This window comes from Coregonus clupeaformis, chromosome 28 (assembly GCF_020615455.1).
Source record: "Coregonus clupeaformis isolate EN_2021a chromosome 28, ASM2061545v1, whole genome shotgun sequence".
Taxonomy (NCBI): Eukaryota; Metazoa; Chordata; class Actinopteri; order Salmoniformes; family Salmonidae; genus Coregonus; species Coregonus clupeaformis.
The window spans coordinates 18,625,433-18,646,461 of NC_059219.1; the positions used below are offsets into that span (position 1 = coordinate 18,625,433).

General features: G+C 47.8%; 1 protein-coding gene across 4 annotated transcripts in view; it reads right to left on the minus strand.

Moving 5' to 3' along the window:
- Positions 1-21,029, minus strand: part of LOC121543855 (epithelial discoidin domain-containing receptor 1-like) — a 63,295-nt gene that overhangs the window by 26,560 nt on the left and 15,706 nt on the right. For all 4 annotated transcript variants that reach the window (XM_045208681.1, XM_045208682.1, XM_045208680.1 and 1 more), the window contains exons 2-6: positions 8,398-8,555; positions 5,137-5,239; positions 2,899-2,974; positions 2,477-2,629; positions 2,010-2,157 (exon numbers count right to left, since the gene is read on the minus strand). In XM_045208681.1, coding sequence (XP_045064616.1) covers positions 2,010-2,157; positions 2,477-2,629; positions 2,899-2,974; positions 5,137-5,239; positions 8,398-8,497 — 580 coding nt within the window. In that variant the 5' untranslated portion in view covers positions 8,498-8,555. The remainder of the gene's footprint in view (positions 1-2,009; positions 2,158-2,476; positions 2,630-2,898; positions 2,975-5,136; positions 5,240-8,397; positions 8,556-21,029) is intronic.

Genomic DNA, 21,029 nt, shown 5'->3' on the forward strand with positions numbered 1-21,029 from the left:
CAGACCAGCTCTATAGAACATTAGTCAGTGAAACATTAGACTCTCTCTCCCCCCAGCCAGCCTGTATGGCTAATCAGCATGTTCTCCTAGCACAGGCCTGACGTCACTCACTGTAACTAGCCCCTATACCTTCAGTGCTCAAATCCATAATAAACACAGCTTTTACAGAGGGAGGGAGTGTGTGCGTGTGTGTTTTTGTGTGTGTGTGTGTGGGTGCGTGTCTGTACATGTGCATGAGTGTGTGTGGGGGACATGGGCTCAGTCCCATTGGGGTCTTGCACAATAAACCAACCACATAGCATACCCGTTCCCCCGCCACAATGTAAAATGAGATGATTGAACAGGAATGTGTGCTGAGAAATCTCTGCATGCCATTTCTGTGGAATCTACACGTTCTAGTGTTAGTGGACTATAATGATTCCAGGAAGATAGTCAATTATTATCTATCCCCAGAGAGAGACACACAGAGGTTGTGTCTTAAATGACACCCTATTCCCTATATAGTGCACTACTTTTGACCAGAGCCCTGTTCAGGGAATAGCTAGTGCCATTTGCGATGCATACAGATGCAATGATCCCAGGCATTAAGGCTCAGCACTAGACTGGATTTACAGCCAGTCAGCCAGCCATTGTGTGAAGGGAGGAGGAGAGAGAGGAGACGTGAGCCACCCATAAATACAGTGTTATTCACTGGTGCTCTGTGAGCATGGAACACACCATCTATCATCCTCTGTGCTGTAGTGTCTCTTATCTGTGGTAAAACTGGATCGTTTCATCTCAGGCCAAACCAGACAGTAAATTAACGGTCATGGTGAGTGAACCCTATTACCATATCTGCATAAATACGTGCTTGCTTGATGGCAGCATCATGGTGGTGGCAGCATCATGCTGTGGGGATGTTTTTCATCGGCAGGGACTGGGAAACTGGTCAGAATTGAAGGAATGATGGATGGCGCTAAATACAGGGAAATTCGTGAGGGAAACATGTTTCAGTCTTCCATAGATTTGAGACTGGGACGGAGGTTCACCTTCCAGCAGGACAATGACCCTAAGCACACTGTTAAATCAACACTCGAGTGGTTTAAGGGGAAACATTTAAATGTCTTGGAATGGCCTAGTCAAAGCCCAGACCTCAATCCAATTGAGAATATGTGGTATGACTTAAAGATTGCTGTACACCAGCGGGACCCATCCCACTTGAAGGAGCTGGAGCAGTTTTGCCTTGAAGAATGGGCAAAAATCCCAGTGGCAAGATTTGCCAAGCTTATAGAGACATACCCCAAGAGACTTGCAGCTGTAATTGCTGCAAAAGTTGGCTATACAAAGTATTGACTTTGGGGGGGTGAATAGTTATCCACGCTCAAGTTTTCGTTTTTTTTGTCTTATTTCTTGTTTGTTTCACACCCAAAAATATTTTGCATCTTCAAAGTGGTAGGCATGTTGTGTAAATCAAATGATACAACCCCCCAAAAAATCCATTTTAATTCCAGGTTGTAAGGCAACAAAATAGGAAAAATGCCAAGGGGGGTGAATACATTTGCAAGCCACTGTACAACCCTTTTTGGTTTATCCAGAACAACCTTTTTATTAATGAATCTGCGCTAAACCCACACCCACACACAACCCCTCCACACACACTTCCCAACTATCAAACAGACAGACAGACAGACAGACATACAGACAGACAGACAGACAGACAGACAGACACACAGACAGTAAAGTAATTCAAGGTAATGTTCTCGTGGACCATCCCACTAGGTGTCTGAGAAGATACAGTGTGATGTCATATGATCCTCCAAGGTCTTCTTGTGAATGTCTCTGTCTGTCTGTCTGTTTCTACAGTTCAGATCACCCCCCCCGTGGGTCCACCTAAGGACAAGGACATAGTCTTCCACACATCCATTTATGCATCCTCACTCCCTCTCATTATTTTTTCTCTTTCACGCACACGAACACACGCTCGGACGCACACACACACCCACCACACACACACACACAGTGTGACTCACCGTTCCACAGACAGCCATAGAGCTCCACTCGTAGACAGACGCTCATGACCCGGTCTGCCAGGGGGTAGAAGCGGACATAGCGAGCAACAATGGGTGGACCCAGGTCCTTCAGAACCACATCATAGGTGTTCTCATTCCCAGACACCACCTGGGGGGGTGAGGGAGGGAAGGAGAGAGAGAGACAGTCAAGAGTAGTATGAAGACCCACTGAATAACCATGAATAGCATAATTCAGCATTTAGATGTGAAAAAGTAACACGGACATGATGGAATACAGAAATTATAGTGAATGAATGATCAATAAAAGGGCATTAGGAAACTAGTGAGATTCAAGGATGTTGTGAGTGGGTGGCTGTATAAAAGGTTTGTATAAGACACAAATAATGGAATGAGTCATAGAGAAGCAGAGCCAAGGGGAGGGAGATACATTAGATAGATAAAAGACAGACACACACACTTCCCTTTACCTCCTGCCCCCAGCGGTCCTTCCAGGTGATCCAGGTGCGTCCGTCTCGGGAGTAACGGAGCCGGTAGCTGCGGGCAAACTCCTGGCCGTGCCCGTCGGCATGACGACCCTGGGTACCGACCAGAGCCAGGAAGTGCAGCGAGCGCAGGTCCACCTGGAAGAGAGAGAACAAGACGTCTCTAGTCACTGATCTAAGGTCAGTTTTAATGTAGTGCTCTGACCCTCAACCCATCCTAACCCTCTACCTCCATCACAGGGAAACTAGGGAACTTCTACCTTGATTAAATAAAACACAAACTCTAACCCAATGAAATTTGAGTATAGGCAGGATGAATGCACCTCTAGCCAATGGAAACAGAGAATCCTACACATACAGTATGTGGTTGTAGCCCATGGAGTAGGCCTGTGTTCTATCTGTCTCACCTGGAGGTACTCTGAAGCACTGGGGAACACTGCTCCTGCAGGACACCATGCACCATCCCCCTCTCCTGTACTCAACCTGGGAGAGAGAGAGAGAGGGAAAGAGGGAGAGAAGGAGAGAGAGAGAAGGAGAGAGAGAGAGAGAGAGAGAGAGGAGAGAGAGAGAGAGAGAGAGAGAGAGAGAGAGAGAGAGAGAGAGAGAGAGAGAGAGAGAGAGAGAGAGAGAGAGAGAGAGAGAGAGAGAGAGAGAGAGAGAGAGAGAGAGAGTTATTGAATTATGAATTTATGGATTCCATAATGAGATCATTTTGGATAGAATAGAACTTTATCATCCAAACTATCCCAACCAAAAATACATCTTGCAGAGACCACAATTTTCTATCACTACAAAAAGACCACAGTAAAACCACTTAGTCGCTGGCATCAGGATAAATTCACACTGAGAACTGGACCACATAAAGCAACCAAACTTGGACCACATAAAGACCAGCACTAACACCAAGACACATTTCTTCCTGTCAACAGTGTTGAATCGAAAGCTAATAAAGTTTTACTACAATGATCCCACTGAGGTCAACCGAGACTACGCACACCACAATCTACCATTCAGAACACTAGGTCACTGACACTGACAGAGGGAGGGAAGGGGGAGATAGAGAGAAGGCGGGAGGGAGGGAGATAGAGCCAGGCCAGGCCTCACTGCATCATACAGTACGTCAGAGAGAGGGAGGGAGGGATGGATGAAGAAAGGGAGAGAGAGAGACAGACCAGGCCTCTGCATCAGCCAAAATGATTCATATGAAAGATCACAAAATGAGAAAAACTATCCAAGTCCTCTATCCCCCCTCTCTCTATCCATTCCCTTCTTCCCCTTCTCTTCCCTTCATCACTCTCTATTCCCTCTCTCTCTTTCTCACTCTCAGACCAGCCAAGTCCTCTATCCCTTCCTCCCTCTCTCCTTCCCTCCATCTAACATGCTGTCACCAGCTGCTTTGGGACAATATCAATGAGCACGTCCCTAAAACCACACACCAGTCCTCCTCCCTCCATCCATCTTTATATCTCCCCCTCCTCTCTCCATCACAGTGGTGCACATTTTTCCCTACTTCTCTCCACGATCCCTCCTTCCCGCTCTCTCTCTATTCCCCTATCTCTTTTTCCTCCCTCTCTCTCTCTCTCTCTCTCTCTCTCTCTCTCTCTCTCTCTCTCTCTCTCTCTCCCTCTCTCTCTCCTCCCATCCTTCATTCTCTCTCTCCTCCCATCCTTCATACTATCTCTCCCCTCCCTCTCTCTTCTTTTTCTCCCCCCCACTCTCTCCCCCATCACCCTCTCTATCCCCCCATCCCATCTCTTTCCTCCCCATCCTTCTGTGTCTCTATATCTCTCTCCCCACCACTCTCTCTCTCTCTCTCTCTCTCTCTCTCTCTCTCTGTCTGTCTCTGGTGTCTCTTTAATCACCTCCACATGGACTGACAGTCAGCCAGCAGACCAATCCCAGACAAGGCAGGCTAGGAGAGACATGGAATCTGAGGCACACACACACAAACACACACACACACACACACACACACACACACACACACACACACACACACACACACACACACACACACACACACACACACACACACACACACACACACACACACACACACACACACACACACACACACACACACACACACACACACTCTGTGGATGTCTAGTAATAGGCCATGTGAATCTGCCTTTTTAACAAATAGGCTGGTAATGTAATGTCATTACCTAATGTGCTATAAAGCGACATGCTGGCCACAGCCTTGTATTGTAATCTAATAGTCTTCTGCTATGTGATTTAAACAGGGTGACAACAGACAACAGACATAGTCAACGGTAGAGAGATACAGACCCAGAACCAGACATGAATAGAGATAATGTAATTGCACACACACACACACACACACACACACAGGCATGCACACACACACACACACATGCAAACACATTTTGAATACTCTATTTGCACTCTCCACAGTAAAGTATTGAGGTACAAAGGACCCACATATGTCAAAGGTCGCAGAGTCTTAGAATCATGGAAAACAGAAACACTTCTCCTCCACAGAGATAAGCTACCATAACAGCTGACACAGAGCTATTCAGGCCAGCTGCTGGGCTTTTTCCCTTTGGAAGGTATGCAGCCATTCACACAAACACACACACATGCAGGCAGGCACGCACACACACACACACCGACATATGTACCTGCCGTGTTTGGCCTCAGTAGAGTCTGACCAGGCACTGGAAGCCGTGATGTCAGAGTCAGGGATGGTGCCATCCTCCATCCCCAGGGCATAACGACACTGAGCTGCATGGATGTGTGTGCGGCCGTGCGTGTGTGTGTGTGTTCGTGTTTGTGTGTGTGAGAAAGGGAGACACAGACAGAGAGAGGGGGGGGGGACAAGAATGAGACAGAGACTACATAACATAATTCATCATGCCTGTCATACAGAGAGTAGAGGACAGAATAGAGCATTCTACTATCATACATTAGTATGTCCTGGAGTAGCATGATAGCTACATGTACAGATGTAGGATCTTAATTTGACCTGTTTTTCACAGCAGGAAAATAATCCTGCAGCAACAGGAAATATGAATTATTGTGTGGATTATAATTAATGGACATTTTTGTTAGGGCAAATCAAGTCTGACATTTTAAAGTGGAAATTACAAACTTTAGAAGCATTTTTAAACCTTGAATACACTACAAGTTTGCCTGCACAGCAGGAAATGTCCTGCAACAACAGAGGTGATCAAATTAAGATCCTACACCTGTACATTAAGTAATCTCTGTCTCTATCTTTCCTTCTCTATATTTTCTATCTTTCCTACATGGCACCCTACTCCAAGGTTCTGGTCAAACACAATGCATTATATAGGGAATAGGGTGCCATTTGGGATGCAACCTCAGACTGCGTAGTGGAGCTCATATATCCAATAATGTCCTTGTCACTTCTTATTTCTCTTCTAGTCACTCAGGAAGAAAAGAGTACAGTCAATGTTAATTAATAATCTCATATGATGAATATTGAAGAATAGGCGTTTACAAGGTCATTACAAACAGATATCCTTCTATTAGCTTATAACCCTGAAGAGGTATTAAAAAAACACTTTAACAGGCAGATGAGGTGAGGTGAGCACAGGAGTAAAAACAGGAGGAGGAGGTCAAGGAGAAATAAGTGGAGAAGGAAGAGGGGCAGGAGGAGGGGAAGGAGGAGGAGAAATAAGTGGAGAAGGAAGAGGGGCAGGAGGAGGGGAAGGAGGAGGAGAAAGAAGTGGAGAAGGAAGAGGGGCAGGAGGAGGGGAAGGAGGAGGAGAAAGAAGTGGAGAAGGAAGAGGGGCAGGAGGAGGGGAAGGAGGAGGAGAAAGAAGTGGAGAAGGGAGAGGGGAGAGGGGCAGGAGGAGGGGAAATAAGTGGAGAAGGTAGAAGTGGAGGGGATAGTGAAAGAGGGGAAGAGGAGGACATAGGATAGACAGTTAACCAATTAAATGGACAGCTCTGCCCAGTTCAAATATCAGCCCAGACAACAGTCCTACAGGCATATATCAACCAGGCATTATCAAACGACTTAGCTATCTGCAATGACTTCACTGCAGGGCCAGACATGACCAAATGGAGGGCAGAGAACCAGTCTTATGTCACAGTGAGTGGTGGTGGTGGGCCAGCTGATATGAAAGGAAGGGGGTGTGGGGGGAGACAGGATGGTGCTACCAACTGGGGTGTGTGGAGGGGTGGTGATGGTGATGTGATGGAAAATGAGGGGCGATAATGGGGTGGTGCTAGTGGGGTGGGGGGGATTTAACTCAGTTATTGTCATTGATATGGATGCTTTGCTTTGCGTGGATAATTTATACTGTCAGTGATATGGGGGCGGTGGATAACTGATGCTGTCAGTGATATGGGGGCGGTGGATAACTGATGCTGTCAGTGATATGGGGGGTGGATAACTGATGCTGTCAGTGATATGGGGGGTGGATAACTGATGCTGTCATTGATATGGGGTGTGGATAACTGATGCTGTCAGTGATATGGGGGTGTGGGGGGGGGTGGATAACTGAAGCTGTCAGTGATATGGGGGCGTGGGGGGGTGTGGATAACTGATGCTGTCAGTGCTATGGGGGGGGGGGGTACTGGGGGATGATAAGGGGGGAAGTTCTAACTCAGTTGCTGTCAGTGAGTCAGTGGATAGGAATGTGGGGTTGGAAGATAAACCCTCTGAGACACACACATCTACCGCCTACACCCCCACACGGACAGGCCTGTTTCATTACATCACTACCAAGCTGCCAATAAAACTCTCTCTCTCTAGGCCTCTCCATCTCTCTTTTTACTCATCTCTCTGTCATTGCCCTATCTCTGTCTCCATTGGCTTTCTTCCCATGCTCCATCTCTCTTTCTCCCTCTCTTTCTACCCCTTTCACACACATGGTGGGTGTTTCCCTTCTTTTATTCACTCTTCACATCAGTTGATAATCCCGGTACTAATGGGCTATTTCCTCCTATAAAATACTTGTTGTAGCATCACCACAGCAACGGTGTGGAAATAATAACCATATGGATCAAATCAGATGACACAAACGTGTGCATGCATGTGTGTGTGCATGTGTGTGTGTGGGAGTCAGATAATTCATTGTCTGCTTCTACCCTGGAGGTGACAGGAAACGGCAGCTCTGGTTTCACCTTGTTGAGTTAAATTTTCTCTACTCTCTCTATCCCTCTCCTCCCCTCCCTCCCTCCCTCCCTCCCTCCCTCCTCCTCCCTCCCTCCCTCCCTCCCTCCCTCCCTCCTCCCCTCCCTCCCTCCCTCGCTCCCTCCCTCCCCTCTCTCTGTTTGTATGATTGACAGGTTGATGAGCGGCCTGTACATTAGTGAGGTTGAATACCCGAGGCTCTATCTCCCTGCTACCATCTCTCTCCTGTTACACATGGCTCTATCTCCCTGCTACCATCTCTCTCCTGTTACACATGGCTCTATCTCCCTGCTACCATCTCTCTCCTGTTACACATGGCTGCCTAGGAGACACGGACCTGCTGATAGCTGATGGACAGACTTAAGGCACACATCCAAGAATGTGAGGAGAATGTAGATGAGAGAGGCAGAGAGGGCGCGGAATGGAGGGGTGGAGGAGGAGGATAGGGCAATGGGTGAGGCAGGGATGGAATTGTCTGACATTTCTTAGAGGGGGAATATGTGATATTTTTAATTGAAGGTAAAACACATTTCTGTTCTGATTATAGTTTTTTCCCTTGTTGTGACTCAAATTGCATTAAACCTGGCAGATTGGTCAATGATCATCAATCCCTAGTCTGTCTACTATCTACCTTGGCTTTTACTAGGTAGGTTATTGAGAACTCATTCACTTTAACAATAACGACCTGGAAACAATTAACCAATCATATTCTGGGGATCTGATTTGACCTTGATCTTAAGCAGCCACTTCCTGACCCTGACACCTGACCTCTCACCTGGGTTAAAGTGCCACTCGTGGTCATCTGCAGCCGACAACGCCACAAGGACGACAGTAACCATGATGACAGGCAACAGCCGCAGCTCTGGCATTGCCATGGCAACAGTGACACACCTGGTTACCTGTCCGGAGACGCGCTGACGACCACAGGCATACCTGACAGAGAGAGGGAGAGGGAGAGAGAGAGGAAGGATTAGAAGATTACAGAATGCATGAATCCTTTATTTTGTATCATGAAAGAGAGTAGGAAGAATGAGAGAGAGTTAAGTGATAATCCGTGTGGATGGGTTTCTGTCTAAATGCCAGATCCAGTCTAGTAGATACAGTAGTTTCCTCTGTGATTTATTAAGACTAACTGAAGCCCTGTCTGTCAGCCCTGTTCATGTGTAACCAGACACCATGGACTCATTGGAGTGAAACGCCACTAAATCCTCAGGCTTAGAGAGGACCCATCCATTTGGAAAATCACCTTCATACAGACACTCTTTCAGCCTGGGGCAAAGCAACATAACACAATACAATATTTAGGCAATAAGCCCAGAGGGGGTGTGGTATATGTTCAATATACCACGGCTAAGGGCTGTTCTTATGCACGACACAACGCGGAGTGCCTGGACACAGCCCTTAGCCGAGGTATATTGTCCATATATCACAAACCCCCGAGGTGCCTTATTGCTATTATAAACTGGTTACCAACGTAATTAGAGCAGTAAAAATAAATGTTTTGTCATACCCGTGGTATACGGTCTGATATACCACGTCTGTCAGCCAATCAGCATTCAGGGCTCGAACCACCCAGTTTATACAATACAATATAACACAATATAATACAACACAACACAATACAACACAATATAATACAACACAATATAATACAACACAATATAGCACAATATAACACAACACAACACAACACAATATAATACAAAAGTGCATTCGGAAAGTATTCAGACCCCTTCACTTTTCCACATTTTGTTACGTTACAGCCTTATTCTAAAATGGATACAATATATATTTTTCCTCATCAATCTACACACAATACCCCATAATGACAAAGCAAAAACAGAAATACCTTATTTACATAAGTATTCAGACCCTTTGCTATGAGACTCGAAATTGAGCTCAGGTGCATCCGGTTTCCATTGACCATCTTTGAGATGTTTCTACAACTTGATTGGAGTCCACCTGTGGTACATTTAATTAATTGGACATGATTTGGAAAGGCACACACCTGTCTATATAAGGTCCCACAGTTGACAGTGCATGTCAGAGCAAAAACCAAGCCATGAGGTCGAAGGAATTGTCCGTAGAGCTCCGACAGGATTGTGTCGAGGCACAGATCTGGGGAAGGGTACCAAAACATTTCTACAGCATTGAAGGTCCCCAAGAACACAGTGGCCTCCATCATTTTTAATGGAAGAAGTTTGGAACCACCAAGACTCTTCCTAGAGCTGGCCGCCCGGCCAAACTGAGCAATCGGGAGAGAAGGGCCTTGGTCAGGGAGGTGAGCTCTAGAGTTCCTCTGTGTAGATGGGAGACCTTCCAGAAGGACAACCATCTCTGCAGCACTCCACCGATCAGGCCTTTATGGTAGAGTGGCCAGACGGAAGCCACTCCTCAGTAAAAGGCACATGACAGCCCGCTTGGAGTTTGCCAAAAGGCACCTAAAGGTCTCTCAGACTATGAGAAACAAGATTCTCTGGTCTGATGAAACCAAGATTGAACTCTTTGGCCTGAATGCCAAGCGTCACGTCTGGAGGAAACCAGGAACCGCTCATCACCTGGCCAATACCATCCCTACGGCGAAGCATGGTAGTGGCAGCATCATGCTGTGGGGATGTTTTTCAGCGGCAGGGACTGGGAGACTAGTCAGGATTGAGGGAAAGATGAACGGAGCAAAGTACAGAGATGAAAACCTGCTCCAGAGCGTTCAGGACCTCAGATTGGGGCGAAGGTTCACCTTCCAACAGGACAACGACCCTATGCACACAGCCAAGACAACGCAGGAGTGGCTTTGGGGCAAGTCTCTGAATGTCCTTGAGCGGCCCAACCTGATCGAACATCTCTGGAGAGACCTGAAAATAGCTGTGCAGCAACGCTCCCCATCCAACCTGACGGAGCTTGAGAGGATCTGCAGAGAAGAATGGGAGAAACTCCACAAATACAGGTGTGCCAAGCTTTTAGCATCATACCCAAGAAGACTCAAGGCTGTAATCGCTGCCAAAGGTGCTTCAACAAAGTACTGAGTAAAGGGTCTGAATACTTATGTAAATGTCATATTTCCTTCTTTTTTTTATATACAGTTGCAAAAATGCCTAAAAACATTATAGGGTATTGTGTGTAGATTGATGAGGGGGAATTTAAAAAAAATCAATTTTAGAATAAGGCTGTAATGTAACAAAATGTGACTCGTTTTTAGTATGTCGCGGGTCACTACTTCACAGGAGAGCCATTTGAACTAAGGGCAACCATGGCATCCGTGACAGGGAGACGCGTCCATCATGCATGATGTATATGGGTGAGATAGTCTAGCTAGCTACATTTTCAGATATTACACGTTTCTATTTTTGAAATTAGAAAGTGGTTTCATTTCAAGTTAAAGTGTACTGTTAGCTAGCTAGCTAACATTAGCTGGCTGGCTCGCTAGCTAACGTTACGTGTATCATGTTATTTTTCGTACCTCAGAGCCATTTGCTTTGCTAGTTAGAGCCTAATGTTAGCTAGCTAACATTTAACTTGGTTGGCTAGCTACCAGCAGATTCATGCAGGGTAGTAACATCATGAGTTGGCACTATGGTTCATTGTTTAACTAGCTAACGTTAGCTGGCTGGTTCACTAGCTAACGTTATGTAACGTGTATGATCTTACATGTTGTTTACCTAGCTAGGTTCATTGTTTACCTAGCTAGCTAGCTACATGTCTTAACAAAGACTCCACTATGCAAGTAACCATTTCGGGTGCGTTCGTAAATTCAGTCTGAGTATGCCAGAGCACAGAATAACTGATGAATTTACGAACACACAACAACTGTTGAATATGGCTGGTGTCAGTAAACGTCGGCAAAAAAGCGTAATTACATTGTTGCCAGCAGAGCTGGTTAGGCTGTTTTCATGTTATCCAGAGGTGAACCATAATCCCAATTTTGTGTCTGAAAGTAAATAGCAAGCTAGCCAATGTTAGCCAGTTAGCTTGGGTGCTTGACTGCCGTTATGAGGTCAGAACGCTTGGATCAACCCTACTCATCGGCCAGAGCGTCAAGTGTGCGCTCTGAATGCTCCGAGAGCGAAACGAGATGGGTGGGGCTAAAGCTTAAGGGTGTGAAAGATGGTTGAATGGGTGTAGACAAAAAGAGGAGCTCTTCACTAGGTACCAAAACATTCAAAGGCCATTTTCTCAAAAGTGAGATTACAAGTTTATCAACTTTCAAAGCGGAATAACTTTACCATTGTTCCCTTAAATGCAGTGTATGATATACCGTTTTGTAGCTCTGTGTCTTTGCTTTTATCCAATTTAAAAAACACAATTTCAAAATGTGCTACATAAGACCGAATAAAGGTGGTCGGTCACAAATGTGTAAAAAGTGAAGGGGTTTGAATACTTTCTGAATGCACTGTAACACGATATAATACAACACAACACAACACAATACAACAAAATACAATGTAACTCAATTCAACACAACACAACAAAATACAATACGATATAGTACAATACAACACAACAACACAATACAATACAACACAACTCCTCATCCGTCCAGCTCTTAGTTCCACTGCCAATACATCACAACTCCCCTAATCAACCACTGAGTTTGGTTTAAGCTTGTAATTATTCACCACAGAGGAACACTTAACTAAAGAAACACGGAGCCCAGAACCAGCCTGGTCCCAGATCTGTTTGTGCTGTCATGCCAACCCCCTGGTCAACTCCTGGCAAGACAACACAAACAGATCTGTGATCAGGCTAAAGAACCAGCAGTAGGAGGAACTTTAATATCCCTGAGGGGTTAATTGTCTTTGACACAGTACTGCAGTATACAAACTCTCTCAGACAATATTGAGTTGATTTAGTTGTTGGCAGCCCAGTGGCCCCCAGCCCAGTGGCACCACATTACAGACAACATTGGCTTTGTTTAGATCGGTTGTTGTTACACAATGAACCAATCGAAGGTGGTATAATTAGTGTAGCCAGCGTTATTTAGTCCTTCAGCATTCTAAATGTCAATCATGTAATTTCCAACTCCCTAGCCCTAATTGGCCTAAACATAGCAGCAGGTTTAGGAGATAAAGAGAAAGAGAGTAATAAATACATCTAGATCATTCCACAGATCACATAGCCAGAAAAGGACAGATAAAGAGAGATAGAGAGAGAGAGCGAGAGAGAACGAGAGCGAGAGAGAGAGAGAGAGAGGTAACATATATAGATTTGAGATGATTGACAGTCCAGTCTGTGTATCAACACTACACAGAGAGGGGGCTAAGCCACAGAGAAGTGACAACAGACAGACAGACAGACAGACAGACAGTTGATCCTTGGTCCTACACATGGTGGACCATTAACAAGTGGATTTCAGAGCTCCATTCTAAACACTATTTCTATGGGTGGTGTAGTCATAGAAATATAATTAATTAAAGTTCTAATTCCTTCTACATCTGTGGTTGTAGTTAGGCATTTATCACACACAAAAGGGCTTGTCCAGTAGGCAGTAACCCCACCACGAAAATGTTGATTTCAGAGCTCCCTTCTAAACACTGTTTCTCTGATAGGGTGGATAGGGTGCTGTAGTAGTTAGACTGGGGCCTGATAGGGTGGATAGGGTGCTGTAGTAGTTAGACTGGGGCCTGATAGGGTGGATAGGGTGCTGTAGTAGTTAGACTGGGGGCTGATAGGGTGGATAGGGTGCTGTAGTAGTTAGACTGGGGCCTGATAGGGTGGATAGGGTGCTGTAGTAGTTAGACTGGGGCCTGATAGGGTGGATAGGGTGCTGTAGTAGTTAGACTGGGGGCTGATAGGGTGGATAGGGTGCTGTAGTAGTTAGACTGGGGCCTGATAGGGTGGATAGGGTGCTGTAGTAGTTAGACTGGGGCCTGATAGGGTGGATAGGGTGCTGTAGTAGTTAGACTGGGGCCTGATAGGGTGGATAGGGTGCTGTAGTAGTTAGACTGGGGCCTGATAGGGTGGATAGGGTGCTTTTAGTAGTTAGACTGGGGCCTGATAGGGTGGATAGGGTGCTGTAGTAGTTAGACTGGGGCCTGATAGGGTGGATAGGGTGCTGTAGTTACCCATCTATGAGACACAAAGGGTATTGTCCAGTAGTTTTACTGGTGGATGCTTAATGATTGGGGGTGATGGGGGCAGGGAGGGGGAGACAGCTGGTAGGGGAGGGGGTGTAGAGGGGTAGAGGGGTTGGCCTGGGGTCCCTCTGTGTTTCTGCTTCATCTCTGACTTCACTGGCACAGACCGACAGCTGACACACAGCTGTAGAGACACAGAGGAAGGGGAGCGACAGTGTGATGGACAGAGGGAGGGAATGAAGGGAGGTATGAAGACGAGTGAAAAGTGGAATTGTAGGCATAGTGAATGGGAGAAAAGGATGGAACGAGGGAGCAGTCCAGATGACATGGATGACATAGTAGAGTATGTGTGTGTGTGTGTGTGTGTGTGTGTGTGTGTGTGTGTGGCACAGAGGAGATTTCAGGGATAGCCAGCCAGTGCAGCTGTCCAGAACAAGAGACAGGCGCTAGGCAACAGATACAGGGTGCAAGTGTTCAGAGAGAGGGAGAGAGAGGGAGAGAGTAGACAGCTTGTTTTGAGAAAACACCCAAGCCTTCCAAACGAGTGAAGCAGTGTGTGTCTGCTGTGCCAGATGACACCATGTTGAAATATGTCTCTTACAGGATTACAGTAACTCTAAGCATGCAGAACCAGAGCTGAGAATCTCCCTCCGCTGGCCTGTCCACTATGTCAACAATCCTACACAGTCACCATGGTAACCACTCCACATCATAAATGAACATGATTCCCGTCACAATCAATAACAAGGTACTCAACAAATGTTACAATGGATAAAATACTTTTACTGACCAGCGACCACCAAACTGGATGGAAACACAAACCTTAGGTTCTGAAGAAAACACAACCAAATTAAATCACCACTAACCAAAACCAAGATTATGTTTGGCATACACAGTCAAGTGTTTTTGAGGCACCAGGCAGCTGCCATGTCTAAGTGGAAAAACAAGCCGCAGTGTTCAGGGAGAAGCTAGCGAGGGAAGCGAGGCGAGCCCACAGTGTTTAGCTAACCATCTATCTCCCTATCCCACTGCCATCTCCCTCCACTCACATGATTTGTCCAGAATAATCCACAATGCTAATGAATGGTTATGAACAGCTGTCTAAATCCCACCACACAACAATAAAACAGACAGAGAGAGTGAAGGAGAGAGGGAAGGAGAGAGGGAAGGAGAGAGGGAAGGAGGGAATGAGGGAGAGAGAAGAAAGGCTCTTATGAAAAAGTATGCTTCAGAGAAAGTTTGACAAAAGTGTTTGGATTCCTTTTGGCACTGGAATGTCTCATGACAATCACATTGTAATTTTCATTCTAAACTATACTGAACAAAAATATAAACGCAACACGTAAAGTGTTGGTCCCATGTTTCATGAGCTGAAATAAAAGATCCAGAAATTGTCCATATGCACACATTTTGTGCACAAATTTGTTTACATCCCTGTTAGTGAGCATTTCTCATTTGCCAAGACAATCCATCCACCTGACAGGTGTGGCATATCAAGAAGCTGATTAAACAACATGATCATTACGCAGGTGCACCTTGTGCTGGGGACAATAAAACGCCACTCTAAAATGTGCAGATTTGTCACACAACACAATACCACAGATGTCTCAAGTTTTGAGGGAGCGTGCAATTGGCATGCTGTTGCCAGAGAATTGAATGTTCATTTCTCTACCATAAGCCTCCTCCAACATCGTTTTAGAGAATTTGGCAGTACGTTCAAACGGCCTCACAACCGCAGACCACGTGTACCTACGCCAGCCCAGGACCTCCACATCCGGCTTCTTCACCTGTGGGATCGTCTGAGACGACCCACCTGGACAGCTGATGAAACTGTGGGCTTGCAAACCAAATAATTTCTGCACAAACTGTCAGAAACCGTCTCAAGGAAGCTCATCTCCATGTTCGTCGTCTTCACCAGGGTCTTGACCTGACTGTAGTTTGCCGTCGTAACCGACTTCAGTGGGCAAATGCTCACCTTTGATGGCCACTGGCACGCTGGAGAAGTGTGCTCTTCACAGATGAGTCCCCATGTCGCAAGGATCTGTACACAATTCCTGGAAGCTGAAAATGTCCCAGTTCTTCCATGGCCTGTATACACACCAGACATGTCACCCATTGAGCATGTTTGGGATGGTCTGGATCGATGTGTACGACAGCATGTTCCAGTTCCCGCCAATATCCAGCAACTTTGCACAGCCATTGAAGAGGAGAGGGACAACATTCCACAGGCCACAATCAACAACCTGAACAACTCTACACTCTATACGAAAGAGATGTGTCATGCTGCATGAGGCAAATGGTGGTCACACCAGATACTGACTGGTTTTCTGATCCACGCCCCTACATTTTTTTAAAGGTATCAGTGACCAACAGATGCATATCTGTATTCCCAATCATGTGAAATCCATAGATTAGGGCCTAGTGAATTTATTTCAATCAACTGATTTCCTTATATGAACTGTAACTCAGTAAAGTCTTTGAAATTGTTGCATGTTGCGTTTATATTTTTTGTTCAGTGTTTAATGTGATTGTCTTGGAACTGCTAAGATCAATAGTGCCCATTAAAACACCCATTCAAGTTGGGCCATACTATGAGAGTTTGCCATACTATATGACTTGATGGTATCAAGCCCAACTTTGAGTTGGAATGTTCGTTCCATTCTAAGGCATTGAGTTTGGGCCAGGGGCTGAACAAGGAGCTGATTCTAAATATATTATGTTCTCTGTGTTCTGTCTTCTCTGTGTGGTGTCCATGAACACAGCAGCCACACAGACTGTTTCTCTCCCCAGCCAGTCAGCCAGTCAGTCAGTAAGACAGACAGACCGTTCTCTCCCCAGTCAGCCAGTCAGTCAGTAAGACAGACAGACCGTTCTCTCCCCAGTCAGCCAGTCAGTCAGTAAGACAGACAGACCGTTCTCTCCCCAGTCAGCCAGTCAGTAAGACAGACAGACCGTTCTCTCCCCAGTCAGCCAGTCAGTAAGACAGACAGACCGTTCTCTCCCCAGTCAGCCAGTCAGTAAGACAGACAGACCGTTCTCTCCCCAGTCAGCCAGTCAGTAAGACAGACAGACCGTTCTCTCCCCAGTCAGCCAGTCAGTAAGACAGACAGACCGTTCTCTCCCCAGTCAGCCAGTCAGTCAGTAAGACAGACAGACCGTTCTCTCCCCAGTCAGCCAGTCAGTAAGACAGACAGACCGTTCTCTCCCCAGTCAGCCAGTCAGTAAGACAGACAGACCGTTCTCTCCCCAGTCAGCCAGTCAGTAAGACAGACAGACCGTTCTCTCCCCAGTCAGCCAGTCAGTTAGACAGACAGAACGTTCTCTCCCCAGTCAGCCAGTCAGTCAGTAAGACAGACAGACCGTTCTCTCCCCAGTCAGTCAGCCAGTCAGTTAGACAGACAGACCGTTCTCTCCCCAGTCAGCCAGTCAGTTAGACAGACAGAACGTTCTCTCCCCAGTCAGCCAGTCAGTTAGACAAGCATGAGTAATAGTAACCCTCCCACTGGGGAGGCTAGAGAGGAGTGAGGTCTTTGTTTTGGGTTTCCGTCAGACCCAGTAGAGGGAGTAAAGGGAGTCACTGAGGCACAACCATCCGGTGAGTCCTCGATAGAAGGAAACACCTTTTAACCTTCCGAGCATTTACAGTGTTCGATAGTGTCAGCCAGGGAAACAAGGCGGCACTTGAAGGCTTTCCTTAAAGAGAGCAGATGGTCTTGTTATGTTGTCTGTGTCACGGATTCTGCCGAGGCTGCTCCTCCTCCTTGTACGAGCAGGCGTCGGCGGTCGCCGTCCCCGGAGTACTAGCTGCCACCGATCTTTGTTCTGTGTGTGATTGCTTTTGTCTGTCTGTCACACCTGTGTCCAATTGTTTATTGATCACCTGTCCTATAAGTTCTGTCTGTTTGCTTAGTAGGATTGTGTGTTGTTGTTCGCCTGTCGTAGTGCTGCGTGTTTCGTTTCTTGTTTTCTGTTTTAGTGTTTTACGCATTGTGCGTAATGCTCGCCTCTGTGTTTTTCGAGGCAGTTTGTTTACCGTTTCCTTGTTGGATTATTTGAGTAAACTCTGTTGGACTGAGCCTCGGTGTCCTGCGCCTGACTTCCACCCCACATACACCTCACCTCTTGACAGAACAACACACCCATCATGGAGTCAGCAGGAGCAGTAGCGGCACCCAGGTTGCTGGAGGAGCAGTTACGCTATCAAGACATCTTGTTCCAGCAACTTGAGGCCGCCCTTGACGAGGTGTCCAACAAGATGAGTCGCTTGGTGACGAGGGAAGTGCCCACGCCATCACCCACGATCCCATCACCAACGACCAGTCCTCCTCTCTCAGCACCGGAACCCAGTGGCATTCGGCTCGCTCCCGAGGGCATATGACGGTTCTGCAGCCGGGTGTCAGGGGTTTCCTCCTGCAGATAGAACTATACCTGGCTACTATACACCCAGCGCCCTCGGGATACGAGAGCGTCGCCGCCCTCATCTCCTGTCTATCCGGTAAGGCGTTGGAATGGGCCCACGCCGAATGGAGGAGAATAGACGCAGCTACCATCACCTACGCTGAGTTCTCCCGCCGCTTCCGGGCAGTCTTCGATCACCCACCTGAAGGGAAGGCGGGGGGAGCGTCTGTTCTACCTCCGACAGGAGAAGAGGAGCGCACAGGAGTTCGCACTGGAGTTCCGGACGTTAGCTGCGGATGCGGGATGGAATGAGAGGGCCCTCACCGACCAGTATCGGTGTAGCCTGCGAGAGGACGTTCGTCGTGAGCTGGCCTGCAGGGACACCAACCTATGCTTCGACCAGCTGGTGGACATCTCCATCAGGCTTGACACCCTGCTGGCCGCCCGCGGACGTCCCCGAGTGGGGGTCGTCCATTCCATCCTCCAGCACCTCTGAGCCAATTCCCATGGAGCTCGGGGTGCTGGCGCTAGAGAGAGGAGGAGGGAGAACCCGAGGAGGGCCAATCCCTGCACCAACTGTGGCCGTGGAGGACACACCGCGGCCAGGTGCTGGGGAGGGTCTTCTGAGAGAGGGGACAACAGGTCACGCACTGGGGAGTCATTTCAGGTGAGTAGGCGCCCCACTTACCCAGAGCTCTCTGTTGGTCACATGAGCATTCCTGTGCGTTTTCCACAGGTGGCACCTCATTCCCAGCATAGGGCGCTAGTAGATTCAGGCGCAGCTGGGAACTTTATTGATCGGGCATTTTGTGCTAGGTTAGGAATTCCCCCTTCGGCCGGTAGAAGTTCCATTCCTGTCCATGCGTTAGACAGCCGGCCGTTGGGGTCGGGTCTAATCAGGGATGTCACGGCACCGCTGACGATGACTACGCAGGGGGTCATGAGGAAATCATTCAGTTCTATCTGATTGACTCTCCTGCGTACCCAGTGGTGTTGGGGCTTCCCTGGTTAAGCACCCACGATCCTACCATAGCGTGGCAACAGAGGGCTCTTATGGAGTGGTCTGCCCAGTGTGTAGGGAGATGTCTAGGTGTTTCCATAGGGGCGACCTCGGTAGAGAGTCCGAACCAAGTGCCCGCACTGCGCATTCCCCCGAGTATGAGGGGGATTTAGCACTAGCGTTTAGCAAATCGAGAGCAGCACGGCTACCTCCTCATAGACAGGTGGACTGTGCGATAAATCTCCAGACCGGAGCAGCTTTTCCCAGGAGTCGTGTGTATCCCCTGTCTCAAGAGGAGACTGCGGCTATGGAGACTTACATAGCCGAGTCCTTGGCACAGGGATACATACGGCCCTCTACTTCTCCGGTTTCTCGAGTTTCTTCTTTGTGAAGAAGAAGGACGGGGGATTGCGCCCGTGTATTGATTACCGTAGTCTCAATCAGATCACAGTAAAATACAGTTACCCACTTCCACTGATTGCGACGATGACGGAGTCATTACGCGGAGCGCGTTTCTTCACAAAGTTGGATCTCAGGGAGCGCGTACAATTTGGTGCGCATTAAGGGGGGATGAATGGAAAACAGCATTTAGCACCACCTCGGGTCATTACGAGTATCTCGTCATGCCGTATGGGTTAATGAATGCTCCTTCAGTCTTCCAATCCTTTGTTGATGAGATTTTCCGGGACATGCATGGGCAGGGTGTAGTGGTGTACATTGACGACATTCTAGTGTATTCTTCTACACGAGCGAGCATGTAGCCCAGGTGCGCCGAGTATTGAGACGACTGTTGGAGCATGACTTGTATGTCAAGGCAGAGAAATGCCTGTTCTTCCAGGAGTCCGTCTCCTTTTTGGGTTATCGGTTGTCCGCGTCTGGCGTGGAGATAGAGGTAGATCGGGTATCAGCTGTGCGTAATTGGCAAACCCAACCACCGTAAAAGAGGTGCAGCGGTTCTTGGGTTTTGCTAATTACTACCGGAGGTTTATCCGGGGGTTTTGGACAGGTTGCAGTTCCCATTACGCCCCTGCTAAAGGGGGTCCGGTGCGCTTACGGTGGTCAGCTGAGGCGGACAGGGCATTTGTCAAGCTGAAGAACCTGTTCGCTTCGGCCCGGTGCTGGCACATCCGGATCCCTCTTTGCCTTTCCAAGTAGAGGTGGACGCGTCCGAGACCGGTATAGGGGCAGTCCTGTCACAACGGTCCGGCACGCCACCTAAGCTCCGCCCCTGTGCGTTCTACTCCAAGAAGCTCAGCTCGGCGGAGCGCAATTATGACGTTGGGGACAGGGAGCTGTTAGCTGTAGTCCAGGCCCTAAAGGTGTGGAGGCATTGGCTTGAGGGGGCTCAACACCCTTTTCTCATTCTGACTGATCACCGCAACCTGGAGTACATCCGGGCAGCTAGGAGATTGAACCCTCGTCAGGCTAGGTGGAACATGTTCCTAACCCGGTTTGTGTTTAAGATCACATACATCCCTGGGTCCCAGAACGGTAAGGCAGACGCACTGTCCCGACAGTATGACACGGAGGAGAGGTCCATTGAGCCTACTTCCATACTGCCGAAGTCTTGTCTGGTGGCTCCGGTAGTATGGGAGGTCGATGGAAATCGAGCGGGCGCTGCGTATCGACCCTACTCCCCGAGTGTCCTGTGGGGCGGACGTACGTTCCGCCGAGGTTCGTGATCGGCTTATTTCGTGGGCTCATACATCACCCTCCTCTGGACATCCTGGTATTGGTGGGACGGTGCACTGCCTTAGCGTGAAATACTGGTGGCCAACGTTAGCCAGGGATGTGAGGGTTTATGTCTCCTCCTGCTCGGTGTGTGCCCAGTGTAAGGCACCTAGACATTTGCCCAGGGGTAAGTTACATCCTCTGCCCGTTCCACAACGACCATGGTCCCACCTATCTGTAGATTTTGTGACCGATCTACCCCCTTCC